This window comes from Adiantum capillus-veneris, chromosome 30 (assembly GCF_014529385.1).
Source record: "Adiantum capillus-veneris isolate H3 chromosome 30, ASM1452938v2, whole genome shotgun sequence".
NCBI lineage: Eukaryota > Viridiplantae > Streptophyta > Polypodiopsida > Polypodiales > Pteridaceae > Adiantum > Adiantum capillus-veneris.
In genome coordinates, this window is record NC_140960.1 from 96,135,795 (window position 1) to 96,153,094 (window position 17,300).

General features: G+C 42.4%; 1 protein-coding gene across 1 annotated transcript; it reads right to left on the minus strand.

Moving 5' to 3' along the window:
* Positions 1 to 15,500: 15,500 nt before the first annotated feature.
* On the minus strand, positions 15,501 to 16,956 carry LOC147418454 (uncharacterized). Its single transcript, XM_086507518.1, has 3 exons — positions 16,333 to 16,956; positions 15,830 to 16,144; positions 15,501 to 15,554 (listed from the first exon to the last, which is right to left on the minus strand). The coding sequence occupies exons 1-3, from the start codon at positions 16,351 to 16,353 to the stop codon at positions 15,501 to 15,503; spliced, it is 390 nt and encodes a 129-aa protein (XP_086363644.1). The 5' UTR covers positions 16,354 to 16,956.
* Positions 16,957 to 17,300: the final 344 nt, after the last annotated feature.

The window sequence follows — 17,300 nt, forward strand, 5'->3', positions numbered from 1 at the left end:
CATTGCCAGCCCCCATTCATTTATCACCCTGCAGGCCCCCGTGATCTTTCACCTTGTTTTTTAGAGGGATCGATAAACATACCTAGGTTTCAACGAAATGCACATGTGCGTCCACTTAGGGCATTGGGTTGCTCGTCTGAGTTTGCATCGGGGGGGGGAGGGGAGGGAGGATATCGCTGCCCAATTTTTGTTTGTCATCGGATCTCTTCCCTCACTTCTCCATCATCGATCCCAAGGCTGGGGGTCATTTAAGACCCCGTGCCATTTAGTCATGAGGCTTGGAGACTAAGCAACACAACGCATTTAATGAAGGGGGGGGGGAGGGGGGGGGGGTCAACGGCTCATAACTGCACGATCGGATCCACTCGTGGCCAAGCTGCATGGGGGTTCCCCACCAACGCGTTTTGAACCCACTCGTGGCCAAGCTACGTGGGGGTTCCCCACGAACGGGTTTAGAACCCACAATCTTACGCACGATCTTTTGAGACACATGGGCTAACCACCTCACCAGCACACACATGATGTAGTCCTTCCCATTTTTATGATCATTTATTGTGACCCAACATGCTCTACCGAGTTTAGGGGTTTAATTTGTGCCTGGGTGGTTTAGTTTAATGTGACACATGTGGTTGCAATTGCCTTGGATTTCGTGTGTGGAATTATGAGCCATGGATCCCCTCACCACCCCTCATTGAATGCGTTGTGTTATTTAGTCATGAGGCTTGCGCATGCGTTCAGCCACCCTCGCTCTTCAATGAAGGCCCACAAATGGTAGGAACCAGGGTGCAGGACCCTCCACACTAAGTCGCATGAAGTCTTTATGACTCGAGTGCAATCCCCGCCTATCTCGCAGGTGAGTCCACAGCTTTAACCGTCTCACCTTGGCATCCACGATGAAAAAATTGTTTAAACCCAAGAAGTGTAGCTCAATTGGTGAGACCTTTGTGATGTAACCCCAAGGTTGAGGGTTTGAAGCTCCATCGTTGCATTCTCTTGGGTGTTTCTCCTTCTCTATTGAGGAGGTGGTTCCCATGGTCGCCCCTTGAGAGTGTAATGTAAAGCAATGTACACTTGTAAATACATGATATGCGTATGGTTTCTCCCTACTACCTTCACTGCACTCGATGGTAGAAAAAACTTGTTTATAAACGTAAACACGAACAACACCCCCTTTGGCCTACTCTACTTTTGCTGGTCAAGTTTACCTCTAGCCATTTAGCAGCCATGCATGCTTTGACATCAGCACATGGATTCTTCGTCGTTGCTCCCATGGTCGAGGCTTCGTCAAAAACCTAGTGCCACTTAGTCATGAGGGTGCATACCCAAATATTGGGTTGTGTGTGTGTGTGTGTGTGTGTGTGTGTGGCTGGCGAGGGGAGGGGGGGGCATTGGACCTTAGCACTTTATCCCACGGGGTATTGAAGGAAGTCCAAGAGGTGGGATCGATGCCACATGATTGAGTGCATTTCCATGACGCGTGTCCACCATCCGATTTGTTGAAGTTTACTTTTCTTGTCCGATTTTACTTTTGCTTAAAACTAGTGTGCCATGATTACTTCATTGGGAACATTTCAATTCAAATCACATTCATGAAGTAAACAACCATCGAATATGCTCCAAGGGAAGCGTCATAATGTACCTGAATTTTATGTCAAAATTTAATCCAAAGGTGCATGTATTATGTAAGTTATCATTCTTCCAAACCTCACAAGAATCGAAAATTAAAAGCCAGGCACCGATGTTTATAGCAACAAAAATTTTATAGACATAGGTTAAGAAATCATGATCAATGCACTACATGCTTGCATGCTTGTGTCCAACCCAAAAAAAAAAACGATACATAAGTATGACGGGGAGGTGGCACCATCCTCACCTAGTAATTATAAACCGTAGGGATTGTGCCCTTCACCCGTATACTTGTTTTCTCCTCTAGTCTTGAAGAGTTATGATATGCTACTCCTCCAGTGTCAAAAGGTCACATTTATTTCTCCTCCATTATAGGAGAGTCACTTTTCTTTTTTATCTAAAATGCATGAAAAGAGATTCATAACCTTCAACTTTTCAAAAGTAGTGGTGTCATCATGATCCCGTTGCTAAGCGATATGCCCCACAAGCACTTACAAGTGTGTTCGGATACCTGTAATGCCTTCTATGTCCACATAGACTCAACTCCCTATTTTCCCAACCCAAACTTGCACGCTTGTATTCACTTTGCCGAAGCTTCCTTGTCCAACCTTCATAAGCATATCCTCCCATAAGAGCACTCCAAGGACGTTATCTAGCAATAAACCCTCTCTTCACATCTGGTTAAGATAGTCGAGAGCTTCCTTTCCATATCTAGTAAAAACAGCCAAGAGCTTCTACCATGTTGGGTATATCCTATAGTCAATAAATTCCAAGTAACCTTCTCTCATGTCAATTATGATCTCCATTATCAAATTGATCATGCCTATTGTATCATCTCTTTCCCTATGCATCATGCCGCTCATGTCTACTACGATCTCCATCATCATCTCTAATCCATTGCAGTGATGGAACTTCCTTTCTATAGCCATGTTGGGCATATCTTGCAATCAACACGCCTAGAGCTTCCTCGACCAAACTTGCTGGGAATATCCTCTCATAGGAGCACTCTAAGGACTTTGTTTGCTAAGAAACGCTCACTAGTAAAAATAGTCAAGAGCTTCCTTTCCATATCAGTGTTGGGCAGATCCTAGAATCAATACATTCCTAAGTGACCTTCTCATCTCGACTACGATCTCCATCATCATGTCGCTCATGTCTATTGTAATCTCCGTCATCATAATTGATTACATTGCAGAGCTTCCTTTCCACAACCATGTTGGGCATATCCTACAATCATCATGTCTACTATCAATCTCCATCATCATCTCTCATCTCTTAACCCTCACTTTGCATCTGGTTAAAACAACCAAGAGCTTCCTTTCCATATACATGTTGGACATATCCTAGATCAAAACATTCTAAGAGACCTTTGCTCACGTCAAGCACAATCTCCATCATCATGTCACTTATGTCTACTATGATTTCCATCATCATCTACATCCTGTCTACTGTGATCTCCATCATCATCTCTCATCTCTTAATCCGTTGCGGTGTTGGAGCATCCTTTCCAGAACCATGTTGTGCATATCTTGCAATTGTCATGCCGCTCATATCTACTATGATCTCCATCATCATCTCTCATCTCATAATCCACTACGGTGTTGGAGCTTCCTTTCCACAACCATTTTGGGCATATCCTACAGTCAATACACTCGATGTGATCTTCTTTCATGTCAATTGAGTTTTCCATTATCGTGTCACTTATTTCTATTGTGATCTCCATCATATCCACTATAGTGTTAGAGCCGTGGCATGTTGAGCATAGCATGCAATCATTGTGTCACTCGTGTCTACTATGTCTCCATGATCATCTCTCATCTCTTAAGATGTTGCAGTGTTGGAGCTTCCTTTCCACAACCATGTTGGGCATATTCTACAAAGTTGTTTGTTTCACCATCTTTTAAAGGCTCCTCATTGCTTCCTAATAATCTTTACTAGCAACCTCTCATGATGTTCGTGTCTACACCTCGCGGCGGCCATTTAATAGCTCCACAGTCCTGTAGGGCATATCAAGTGGCCTTCTCTCATGTCAACCATGATCTTTGTCATCATGTTCTCATGTCTATTGTGATCTCCATTACCATCTCTCATCTCTTAATTCTATGCGGTGATGAAGCTTCTTTTTTTACATCCATGCTGGGCCTATCTTGCAAGTTGTTCACCTCCACACCCATGTTGGGCATATCCCACAATCAGCACATTCTAAGTGACCTTCTCTCATGTTGACCGCAGTAAAATATCCATTATCATCTTTGATCTATTAATCCATTGCGGCATTGGAGCTTCCTTTTCATAGCAATGTTGGGTATATCCTGCACTCATCATATCGCTCATATCTATTGCTGTGAGTGCGCAAATGCGGTGCGTGTGTGGAGAGTGAGAAGGGGGGAGAGAGAGAGAGTACATAAGATGTGGGTGGAGCTCCCAAATCTCACTGTATGAGCACAGTGTGAGCATGAAGTGAGAGATCCTTATTCTTTGTATGTATAAAGAATAAGGAGATAAATGTGGGCGGCCGAACACTGGCCGGTGGACACAAGCAAAGCATAGTGAGGCACAATGCCTTTACCTAACATTATCCCATTAAAGGTTGTGTGACGATAAGTGGCAAGAAGACTACCCTACAACTAGTATATACAATAGGTGAGAGAAGACGGCTCTCAACCTATGTCCACTAGCACACTCTGTAATCACTCTAGTGTAGATGCAACATGCATACCACTAGGGCTAGAGCCACAATGACACTCCTGATGCAGGTATCGAATGACGACCTGCATGTCTCCACAATGCACAATGCCAGTGTCAGTCATCGCACGACTGACAACTCCCACTGCAAATGCACCAACCGCGTAAGCAAGATCAGGTCTCGAGACCAAAGGTTAGACATGAGAGACTCGAAAGCTGACAAAACATGCACTATGTGTGCCAACCTATCCCTGTCAGCAACCTCAGTGCCATATGCATCCTCATCAAGACCCACCTGACTATGCATCACCATGTGAGCATCGTCTGGCAAAGTCATATCTGCTGAGAATGATTGCAAAACCAAAAAATCAGCACCACTATAATCACACACAACTGTCTGAAGGACATTGTCGTCGTTAAATGTATCAGACGCATCATAGAACAATGCATCGATCTCTGGCTCAACTGATGTCACCTCAACTAATGACTGACCAAGCTGTGCATCCCTAGAGATACCACTGTTGCGTGAACGTCACCACAAGACAAATGCACAACCTGCTCTCCATGCATCACATTCGCAAAAGAGACACGCCCCATCTCTCGCTTCAAACATGGCTACAAACAAATACACAGAGACTACACCGCCTCGTGTGTCAAAAATATGCAAAGGGTACACCAGACCACTCCTAGCACCTCTGGCTATCACCAGTAATCCCCTATGCATCTGAAATGACCGCTCTCCAAGTAGTACACAATGTACACTACTCTGCAATGGACGCACTAAAATGAGAGTCTGATTGAGTCCTGGTACATAACGTACATCTCGTAACATAAGCAATGCACCGCTAGGTAAATACATGCATACATCTCCAACACCCTCTATGTCATATGATGAACCATGAGCAAAATGCACACAACCAAGTCTCCCACTAGAGAAAGACCAAAACAAATCATGACGTGGCGTCACGTGAAAAACTGCATGCTCACCTAGTAGAAAACACGTAGACAATGTGTTATCCCAAGACACAAAGTAGTCTAAAGGCAAGCTAGACTCAAAAGTGACATGCCCGTCACATACATACTCTCTACCATGCATCTGCCTCTTTTGTTGCCTCATATGCCTGAAGCAATGATGCCTAATATGCCCATCGTGGTTGCATTGCCAACATGTCAGTCGCAATATTGAATGAGAACCGGCTCTAACCTGAAGTGTAACATTTAATGGCCTAGTAAGTAGCGGAAAATAGCATGAACATAGTGAGCATTTCATTAGAATAGGTTCCTAATGAGAATAACAAGAGTGCTTGGGTGGAGAGAGCAACATAAAGTATAACACCTAGTTAGATAGCATGAACAATACTTCAAAAGAGAGAGAAATTAATCTATTGACAACAGTTGAGGACTGGATTTACATGGAGCTGGCGGTCCCCCCTCCAAAAGGCTTTGTATTATGGTTTCTCCCATCAAGAGAGACATTTTACAATACAATTCTTTGTGTTCCTTCAATACTAGCTAGTGCAATGAAGATGGAAACTTCAAGCACTAAGCAAAACACTTATTAAACACAACATCAATTCCCTCACGGTCTCAGACCCAAGACCTCACACACCTTCGAAGATGGTGAGAGCTAGCGGGGTATGAGAGTAGATTGAGAGGAAGAAGGAGTAGTCTTACGAGAAAGATGTACATCTCCTCACATAATCACTCATATTAGCATAGCTTAGCTTAGTAATTAGTATGGTAGAGGAGATGAGCATGCATTGAAGCTTGGCTCTTGGTTGGATTTGCATCACAAAGCCAAGAGTTGTTGGTGTAGGCTTCCCTTCTCACAAGCTTGGAGTAGGTGATAAGCTTTCCATTAAAGCTTGAGAAGGAGAGAGAGAGAGAGTCCTCTTACTCCACACATGGACTAGTGTGAATGTGTATGCAATAATGCCTTTGAAAAATCAGCCCCCCCCTCTCTCTTGGTCGACGACTCTTGCTATTTGCTCATTCTGACACCCCATTGGTGCATGCTAGGCTTAGCCAATGAAATTTAAGCAACATAAGTGATAGCATTCTGACATGTGTCCCCCTTTCCCCTTTTGTGAGAGCTTTAGGTAAGTAATTAATGTTACTAAACTCTCATTGGACCCCTTTGTCTCCTGGCCAATAGGAATCGGGCAAGCTATTGGTCTTATGAATGCTCATTGGAACCCCTAGGAGACTGTCTAATAGTCTTCTAGAGAGCTTAATTATTATTGGTTCCTTTATTAAGTGTTTTTAAATCAATTAGACTAGATTTACTCTAGCCTAATTCTCATTGGTCCACCTCCAAGGCCATCCAATAGGATTTGAGTACACCTTGTGGGCATCTGGGCTAGGGAGCTGACATGTGTCCCTCTTTCCCTTTGTGTAAAGGAGCTTGTGAGTGTGTGTGTACGTGTTTCTCTCTCCTCCTACTTCTAGGGCTTGCCCCCTCCTATGTAGGGATGCATGAAGACTTTTTGAGCACACACAAAGCATCCAATTTTCCTAGGCTTTTGACCTTTGGACACAACCTTTGAATTTTGGAACCTTAGCATTTTGGAAGTCTTAATGGGCTGAACCTTAGGGTCTTTTAAGCCCATTGTTGCACCTTGCTCTTTTGCAGATGGCCCCCCCTTTGGATCCCTATTTTCCCTCCTTTGGATCCCTATTGTGGCCGGTCTGCCAGCTTAACCAATATTCTAGCTTTTTCTTCCCCATATTAAATGATCAGTTTAACATGAGAAAATCATTTAGGAGAATTAGATATTAGTTATTATGACATGAAGCGTCTCCGTATCCATGCCAAAACTATGGCAAACAAAGTGGGAGGTAACTTGACCACTACACAATGCTCAAAAGCATGATCAATCGCATCAAAACCGATACTCACATATGCATAAAACAACTCCACAATCTGCAAACTCTGCAAGCATAAATTGGGACAAACTGCTCAACTGAGCGTAAAGCGCATAACCATATATGCAAGTAGAGAGCAAACTGGCTCAAAACGCGTACCACAAGAGAAACTAACTGCAGAAATATGCAAAAAAACTGTGAAACTTGTGACTAGCCTTTATTGTAGCCACACAAGCATACGCAAATCCTCATTCCTGCGAGAGTGGGTACAAGAACACCAAGCCGTGTCCAAATTGACAAAAACTATCAAAGTGAGAGTAAACACTCAATCACTGTCAAAGTGGGAATATATCGACTACTATACGATCAGAGAGCAAACTGCGAATACGCATAAACCATGGCGAGAAATCTTGGAAAAAATTCGACAGAGTTTTTCCTGGAAAGTGAGCAAAAACTCAAAAAATCTCACCAAATACGCATGACAATAGACACCGTCTCAGTAGCAAAATCCACAAATGGTCTACATGCAATGCCAAAAGCCTGGCAAACTAGCTCACTCTTGACCGAGTAGCTCTATGGATGTGTACTTGTCAAAAAACATTGCAAACCTGTAAACCTGCTACCTACGAGCTATGGCTAGCTCAAACCGTATCCACATAATGCATACATAGCATGAAACTGCACAAAACCGTGCTAAAAGCGCTCTCTGAAATGCCCCACACAGTCAAAGAATGCGCATGAAACCGCATCTAGATGTGTAACGATCCGAAAGTCACATCCCAAAGCATCACTTGAATATGAAAAAACAAGGTTAATTCTCTCTCAATAGCACCACAGTGTGCCATACATAGCCAAAGATGCAAACCGCATCACTCTCTACACTGTAGGAATCAAACTGCAAAACCTCGATATGTCGAGATTGTTGACATGCTACTGTAGAAACTTTAGTTCTTAGAATTTAAAATTTTTGATATAATCATCATGTCCGGAACATGCCAAAACCTCAGGTTAGACTCCTGGATCACATGTATATGAGTCCGAGTGTGAGAGATATGCCAAAAAACCTCCGTTTTAGGTCCAAAAATGCAACATAAACTTGCTTCTGTTGCACCTGCTGTAATTTAAATCATAATTTCAGAAAATGAAAATCACCATCGCATCCGGAATGTGCCAAAATCCCAACCTAGACTACTGGATCATATCCATTCGACTCCGTGTAACGGAGATATGCGAAAAACACTGTTTCGAGAGCCAAAAACAGCTAAAACAAGCTGCAACACTTCTTGTTCCTGCTCTTTTTCTGCAAAATTTAGCAATGGCTTACTACACAAGCTGAATATACATACCTAAGCTGAGATCTGATACCGTCGAGCCGTATCTGCCTCCGCCGAGCTCAAGCCGCCATAGCCGAGCTTTATCGCTTCTGTCTCGTCGGGAAGCCGTCGCACGCGCGTCGCCAAAGCTCTGATACCAATTGTGAGTGCACGAATGTGGTGCGTGTGTAAAGAGTGATAAGGGGGGAGAGAGAGAGTACACAAGATGTGGGTGGAACTCCCAAATCTCATTGTATGAGCATAGTGTGAGAATGAATGAGAGCTCCTTATTCTTTGTATGTATAAAGAATAAGGAGATAAATGTGGACGGCCGAACACTGGCCGGCGGACACGAGCAAAGCATGGTGAGGCACACCACCTTTACCTAACAATTGCGATCTCCATCATCATCATCTCTCATCTCTTAATATGTTGTGGTGCTTGAGCTACCTTTCCGTTGTCGGGGGATATGGGTTCGCGAGGTGAACCGAGTCAGCACCGGGCTGCTTGCTGTGGGAAATAAGAGAGACAAGACGCACGGCACAAAGCAAAAGATTCTATCAACACTTTAAATACTTAAAACTCGACAACCGAAATGGTTTAAACTGCTAATGATTAGCCGAAGTGGAATTCGATTACAAATGTGTGCCGTTAACGGCACTCATGGAGTTAGGAGAGTTAAATGCTTTTGAATTAGATCAAGACTGTAAAATTTCCACTTATGCTCGCCATTAGAGTCTTTATAAGCTGATTAGGACGTAAGTATCCGGCAAAATCCCCTGCTTGATACCCTTGTATCTTCCAAATACAATAGAGAGAGTTTATCCTCTCTCCTTGCTTACTCGAGAGCAAGTCTCCTCCAGTTTACCAGAAGGCTGAGAGAGATAGAGCCCTTTGATTTGCCTTACTTTTTCTTTCTTTGGTAACCGAGTTCAAAAGAGAGAAATAAAGAGCGAGTTTTCACTTCCCTTGGTTTGCTTGTCCCGCCTTGCTTCTTTGTAACCCCTCGATTGCTCCTCGTCTCCCTTACATGCTCCTCTCTTGATTACGGCCGAGAGAGGGAGAGAACGCCGTGCTCTTGCTCCTTCAAGTCTTGGCTTCCTCTTATGGCTCAAGGTCCTTCTTGCTTTGGTTCCGAAGCCCGCCAAAGAGAGAGCGCGAGAAGCCCTTGCTTTTCAACTTCGTTCCACTCTCCTCAATGCTCTCCCAAAAATCTTCCTCTATTGCTCGTGCTGCCCTTCGAATCTGCAACCTTTTCTTCTTTTTGCATTTGTTGATGCCTTGTCTATCCCCGCTCTCTAAAATTTTACTCTATTTTTGTCTTGCCCCATTAGTCACGGCGCCGTGACTGATGTGACACGGGACCCGTCCTGATGACGTGGCAATCAGCGACTCGAGCGAGGTTGTTTATGCCGTGGTTGGTACCAAATGCGGTCACCATCGCATGCAGAGCATTTTTCGTCTCAGGCACGCTCTCGTTCGATCGCTCTACGGCCCGGCGCGAGTCTTCCTTCCTCAGCACTGCCTATGGCCCTCTGTTGCCCGCCATGCATCTCTTTTCTTCCTGGCTTCACACCCTTTGATAGTTAGGGCGGCCCTTGGCCATAGTTTAGTGAGCGGCCATATTCATTGGGCGGCCGGTCTTATTGTATGGGCGGCCATGCCATAAGGCTATGGCTTTGGGCTTATCATGAAGAAATATTGGGAGCTGCAAGCCTAATTCAGGTGTCTCATGGATGTGCATGCCTAGTCTTTGCATGAGTCCTTTTGTCATGATGCAAATTTGTGCACCCCCATCCACTAGACCTTTCCTAACCAATCTTCCTTTGATGTAACAATCTAGCATAGGTGTAATATCCTCATTCATTTCAGCATGTGCAATTTTTACAACAGGCACACTTTCTTTTATCTTTCTCCTAGTGCTAACTACCTTCGTTAAATCCCTCCTTACTTGTGGGCATAATGCAAGAAACTGAGGCCATGAGATATCAGGACCCTTACCTCTCATGTCTTCCAATAGGTTGTATGGAGCCATACCATGTCCAAGAGGGAAGTCTTGGAGGTTGATACGACGTCGAGTCCTCTTAGCTTCCTTGGTCTCCTTTGCCTTCTTTTCTCGTCCATGGTCACTTTGTGATGTAACCCCTTCTTTCTCCTTACCTTTTCCTCGGCCACGCTTAATGCCATTTGCTTCCATGTCAACCTCATTTGAGTTTGTCACCTCTACCACATGCACATTTGGGTCTGGCAAAGGTGGAACTCCTTCCACTCCTTGTGGAGGTGGTCTTGCTCCATTTGGCCTTTGTAGAAGCCTTGGTTGTTGACCAGTTCCTTCACCTGCATTCATCACTGGGTAATTCAAGTTAGGTCTCCCTGGCTCCCCACGAAGCCAAGGACAATTATACATCCCATGTCCAGACTCTCCGCAATTCCAACATTGCAAGACTCTCCTAGGTCATGGATCTCGCTGTTCAGACTTCTTTGCTTGTCCCTTTGGACCTACAGCTTGTGCAAGGTGAATTGACAAGCTGCTTAAAGATTCATTTAACTTCTCAATCACTTCCGTCGTTACCTCCGGAAGCTTCCTAGATGTTGATTCTTGTGACTTACCTTTGGGTCTAAGACCTTCTATTGGAACCTCTCCCCTTAAGCACTTGAGTTTCCTATATTTCTCAGGAGCCCTAGTTTCAGCTGCATCAAAGGTAGCAGGTGCACCCGCCTCAACTTTTATCTTAAGGTCAGGAAAGAGTCCGGCTATGAACCTCTCCTTCTTTAGGAACTCTGCACCATCACCAGGGTTAGCAACATTTGTCACCTATACAGCCCAAAGACGTAGAAACTCTTGCTTGTACAAGTAGTAGTCATCTAAGTCTTTTTGCTTATGAGAAACAATGTCTTGCCATAGCTTTTGAGTGTTTTGGGGATCAAAGAAGTATCTCTTGAAATGATTCACAACTTCCGTGAAATTCCCTTTAACTTCCTCAGGCAAAGAGTCAAACCAAGTGCTAGCATCTTTCCTAAGGACCACCTCAAACATCTCTACACGTTCTTGATCAATTACTATCCTCTTGATACGACAAGATATCTTGAAATTTGCTAAAAATAACTCTGCATCCTCTCCAGGCTCTCCAAAGAAAAGAGGATATCCGGACATTTGGCGTTGGGCCTCCATTGAATCGGTTTCAAAGTGACAACACGTTTTTGTTTTTCTTTCTTAAAAAAATTTACACAAGAATGTTTTCTAAATTGCAATCTATTCTACAACAAAATAAAAATATTCACATCAAATGACCTATGATAATCAATAAGAGGCAGGATGACAGGGTTTGGTGATGCGAGAATTTCTCCTACTCTTTGGGCACCAAACATGAACACCATACGTTGTTGAAAAGGGATTTTTCTACTAATTGCAATGTTTATTCTAATGTGTGGAGTGAAATGAAAGGGGAAAACCTCTATTCTTGGGCCATTATCCATTGTCTATGCATGACCTAATGCTTAAAACAAAACAAAAATATAGACGTCCAAACTAAGGTCGTACCTAATGAGAGGCAAAATAAAGGGATTTACTGATGCGTTTATCTCTGCCAACCTAAGGGGACCTAAAATTCTACGAATTACACGTTGAAATTACAACTTAGTACTAACAATTATGTGTACCTTTTGCCTTGCAATCGGAATGAAAGGATCATATAGATTCTCGTGATTCATGCAACCTACTTGACTATGCTAAAGGTTGAACCTACACAAAAACATACATAAGTTGGATCCTCAGTGGGGGCACCAATTTGAGGCGGTCCGGGACGGGCAACAAGAAGAGCGGCCTCTAAACACCCTTCGAGGCTCTCGTGCTGCTCAATTGGGGCTGGGGCAAGCACAATCAGAGACAACAACAACCCACAGCCAGAAACCAAACAAGAAAAGGGGCACCACCTAGTTGTAGATGCGAACTAGGACGCACGTGATATCTCCTTGTACTCAAACGCACAAAGAGAGGGGAATGCAAGATAGCCACACACACCAGACACAAACATTCACCACGCCAGAGAGAGGTAAAGAGCACAAATCAACTTGAGCAACTCAGTCTTAGCCTTAAAGACTAGATGCACACAAAGCTTGATGAGAAATAGAGAGACAACACAAAACTTGACCTTGTTGCCAATACACAAATTGTCTTAGGGTCACAGGAGCCCTCTCACCGAGCACCCTCTTACAATTGACCTTTTAGGCAAACAATTCAACAAGCCCTCAAACCACCAAGCATGAAATGGCACAACAAACTTCAAGGACAATATACCTTCAACCACCTGATAAGCCAACTTATCAAGTCAATTTGGAGAGAAGAGTCGTAGTTGCAGCATACAATTGCACCCAAAACTATAAATCTTATTTATGCACAAGAGTAGGCTACAAGTGTGGTGAAGAGTATGTCATACACTCCACTCCTCTAGATGGCATAACTAACTTCAAGCTTCTCCATGCACCTATGTGTAATGATGGAATAGAGCACTCACGATGCACACACTCTACACAACTAGGCTTGAAGAGTGGTGTGTTATGTGTTGAGAATGGTGTGGTGTAGTGTGATCATGTGATGATTTACAAGGGAGAGAAGGGCTCTATTTATAGGTTTTAGAAGCCCCGATTAGGATTAGGCCTAATCAAGTTTATTTGAAAGAATAAAAGATTATGCATATATATATATATATATTTTTAATGAGGGTGGGTCTCTCTTGTCCTTTGAGTCATATGGATGTGGGCTCAAGGGAAGAGAATTATTGAGGATGATATGAGAGAGGATTGAGTGAATAATGTGGGAGTGCCTACTCTAGTAGAGGGTGCATTTTACAATAAGGTTAGTGGTTAGTAGTTAGTAATTATCACTAAAAAATATTTACAAAATCATTCACCAAATGGTGAGATATATGATGAGAAAAGTTAGAGAAGGGATGAGCTTGTAAAGAGAGGTTGAAGCTTTGGAGAAGTTGACATTCACCTCTTTATAGCACCGGAAGAAGAAACAGTCAGCATGGCGAAGCAGCGCGTGTCGATGAAGCTATGTTATTTCAAACCTTGGAAAATTCATGATAAAAGCCTTCATTTGCAGAGGTTATCCTTGGATTTTTGCTGATTTTTTAAAGTTCTTTACAAAGCTGAAGAGAGTATGGTAATATGGACATATATGTAGAGAGAAAGGGAGACACATAGGGTGTAGAAATGGAGGATGAAGGCTATGGAGGTGTGAGAGATGTGGCAATGGTGAAGAGGGTGAATTAGGACATGGGAGTTGCAGGTTTGGGAGTGGGAAGGAGAGGGAGGAGTGTGTGTGAAAGAGGAAAATGATAAAGTGGAAGAGGGAGTGTGGCTGCATAGCATGAGCAAACTGGGGTCCACCAATAAAATCATAGCTCACAGCTCATAGCTCAAAAAAATATGAAAAAATTTGAGGTGAAAGTTCAACTCACGAGCTACAACTTTTGTTTGTATCACCTTTTCAAATTCGGGGAGCATGTGATCTTTAAAAATTCAGCAAAACCGAATGTTTTTTCCAATGCACAAAGTCCTTGTGAGGTCCTTCTTTGGATGATTCTTTTGAATACCTCCAAGAGTGAGCTCCCCATGGTGCATGCATGCATTCCACATACCCTTGACTTTATTTGGTAGGTCTATAATTGAAGATATTGTTGAGATCATGATATAAGTGAATAATACAACTAAGAAAATCAAATATTGAGGGGTCTAAAAAAAATATGTACATGTCAAATATAAATAATATAGGTGGAAAAAATATAAAGGGGTCAAAATAAATCTCTCTCATTATAAGTCTACCATAAAAAGATGAATATTTTTGGTGGTCTAATTGATGAGAGTAATAAAGAATAGATGTAGGAAGGAAAAAATCACAATAGTGAAAAAATATACACATAAATAGAACTAGTTTTTTTGGATTTTTGTTGGGATGGAGTTACACCAAAAATAAGAGAAGCTTGCATGAAATTATTTTTATATGGAATAAAGAGTATGCAAAATGGTAAGAAAAAATATGGTAATGGTGAGTCAATGTACATAGCATAAATAACACACCATAGGTAGAAATATTTAAATAAATACCAAAATAATTATGAAAAATCCTTTTATTTAGGCCCTATATACAATGAAATATTTACACACAAATGGGCCATAATATACTTATAATTTTTATTTTTTATTTTATTTTTTAATTTATTTTTGGCTCAACTAGCCCAGTGACTAGCTAATTGAGGGTTTTTAAGAAAATATGGGGGAAGTCCCCTAACTCACACACGCCTATGTACAGTGAAATGGTAGGGATAGCCATAGTGTTTAAGTGATTTGATAGGGTGGGTTAACTTACTATGGCAATTACGGAGAGCCGCAAAACGGCTATCAGTACCTTAAGCTCCTTACCATCATCAGACTCACAATACTGGTAAACATATGAAAAATGAAATAAGGCTTATACCCTATCATCAATGTTCTAGCTTAATCATTAGGTAGTTGCCCATCAAAAATCTCTGAACCGTATCTGCTGTATCTTCAAAGCATTCAATTATGGATATCCTATTTAGTGAACCCCGCCAGACTCAAGTGCTCCAGTTAATGATGCACACGGCTTGACCGTTAAGCTCTCTTTAAGGAACCTTGTCAAGCTCAAGTATGCCTTACTCTGTCTGCACATGGAATGGCCGTCAAGTCCTTTACTTCAAGTTCTGGTAGCAGAACCAACTCAAAAGATGTGAAGATACTTCATCAATTATTCAAAGAAATCAACTGGAAGCCAACCATGTAAGCTTATTGAGCGCATACCAAAAAAAACTCTTCTGACTTAACATAAATCTAGAAAACAAAACCTTGTACCATGCAACCTGCTACATTAGATAGCTGGTACTCTTCAAATCTACAAATGGCACTTTAGTAGCCCCCGGGATCAAACGGGAACCCAATCATTTGCCCCATTGTGAGCATTCCTTTAAAAAAAAATTGCACCATCCTCTAGCATGTGCCAACCGTGCCTGTTAACCCAAAAATATGTTCGTATAGCATAACCTAATAGCAAAAAACTTGACAAAAAACCAACCTACATCTCGGTATCCTCCAGGATCAAAAGGCAGATAAAGTAACTGACAACAATCATAGCTAGCATGATAACCTCCTGGGTCATAAGGCATATAAGGCAATTTCCCAGGACCATGCATATATCTGTCACCTCCTGGGTCATAAGGCATATATAGTAACTGCCAAGAATCATAACGAGCATAATAGCCTCCTGGGTCATAAGGTAGTAGAAGATCATATTTCAAGTATATTGCATCTCCACAAACTTTCTCATAGCATAGCAACAGAAAGTCCCAAATTCCCATTATAGCAGAACCCAGAGGCAAAATGGATTCAGTCACTATGGTTTCCAAAATATCAGTCTGCATTTGTGAGTCATTGAATGCCATCACTTCATTTGATAACACAAACGCTGCATGGCTACCTTCTCTAGTAGGCACAAACTCCTCTAGAGCCTCATCCAAAAGAAACATAAGCTCTTCATCATATATTGCAGGATGTTCTTCACTACTCTTGTCACAAGGAACTCGAAATTCCTCTAGCGCATCATCAAGCAGATCCATAAGCTCCATATCTTCCTCCTTGGAAGAACCACCTAGTTGGTGAGTATTATCACAGGAAACCTCATGGCCTGTTTCATACATAGGCACGAATTGTTCTGGGAGCTTCACACTCCCATTCAAAATCTTTCCACTTCAATAGCACAAGTCTCAGCATGCATTACAAAGATAGCATCAATCTCTTTTTCCATAGCATCATCATAACAAACCCTGTCAAATGTAGCAGTCATAGACTGATCATCATCATGCACCCCCTCTAAATATGCATCTCCATAATCATAATCTTAGTTTGGGTTTACATCAAATACATATGGCTCAGCATCAAATACATCTGGATCATCACCAGTGTCCTGAAATGTAGCCATAGACATAAAACCCTCTTGCATAGCATTAGCCAAAACAATTACTTTTGCATGTAACGTTGCATAAGCATTCTCTTCATGGTCTATACCTAAAGAGCACTCCAAATGGGCATCTACATCACATATTGACTCTGACAAACATGTTGCGTGATCACTGTTAGCGGCTATGCTTGCATGCATAGCATGCACTGGCTCTGAGAAACCTGTTTCCTCATTTATGTCACTTTGAGATGATATGACTACATCCACAAAGTCACATTTTCTTTGAAATAAAGAAGTCAATCCCAATCAAGCATAAACTGTATCCACTATGAAATCATCATCTGCATGCAACAATGATTTGTCTTCCAGAAGACATGCATCGATAACAGCTTCTAGCTTAGCTCGGATAGAACTCCGACCACGTGCATGACATGCTTTTTGCATTAAAACAGATGGCTCCTCATCTTGTGTGCTTTCAATCTGCTGAAGCTCTAGGTCCTCGCTCAATAAGAACCCCTGTATAATTGCTTCTGCAAAAGCATCCCAATTGTCTGCATTCAAAGCTTCTTTCATCTGCTCCTTTGTCATCATGGCTTCTACTTCAAGCAGTGATCCTTGCATCACTTGCTTCATCTTGGAAAAAATTGGAACTCTTGACTCGTCATCAGAAACATGTGTGATGAATTCTACAAATAATCTCTTTACCTCCTATGGAATCTCCATCTGCATCTCCCACCCCGGCTCGTTTCATGTCGGGTTCACCAAAGATGTTGGGGGATATGGGTTCGCGAGGTTAGCTGGGTCAGCACCGGGCTGCTTGCTATGGGAAATAA

Bases quoted from the DNA above. Each gene is read 5' to 3' on its own strand.
- LOC147418454 (XM_086507518.1), bottom strand. From the start codon at position 16,353: ATGACTGCTACATTTGACAGG. The intron at 16,145-16,332 runs GTTTGTTATGAT...GGTTCTTCCAAG, and splicing joins TGACTGCTACATTTGACAGG to GAGGAAGATATGGAGCTTAT. The intron at 15,555-15,829 runs GTTTGTGGAGAT...TTTTGCTATTAG, and splicing joins TGTTGCTATGCTATGAGAAA to GTTATGCTATACGAACATAT.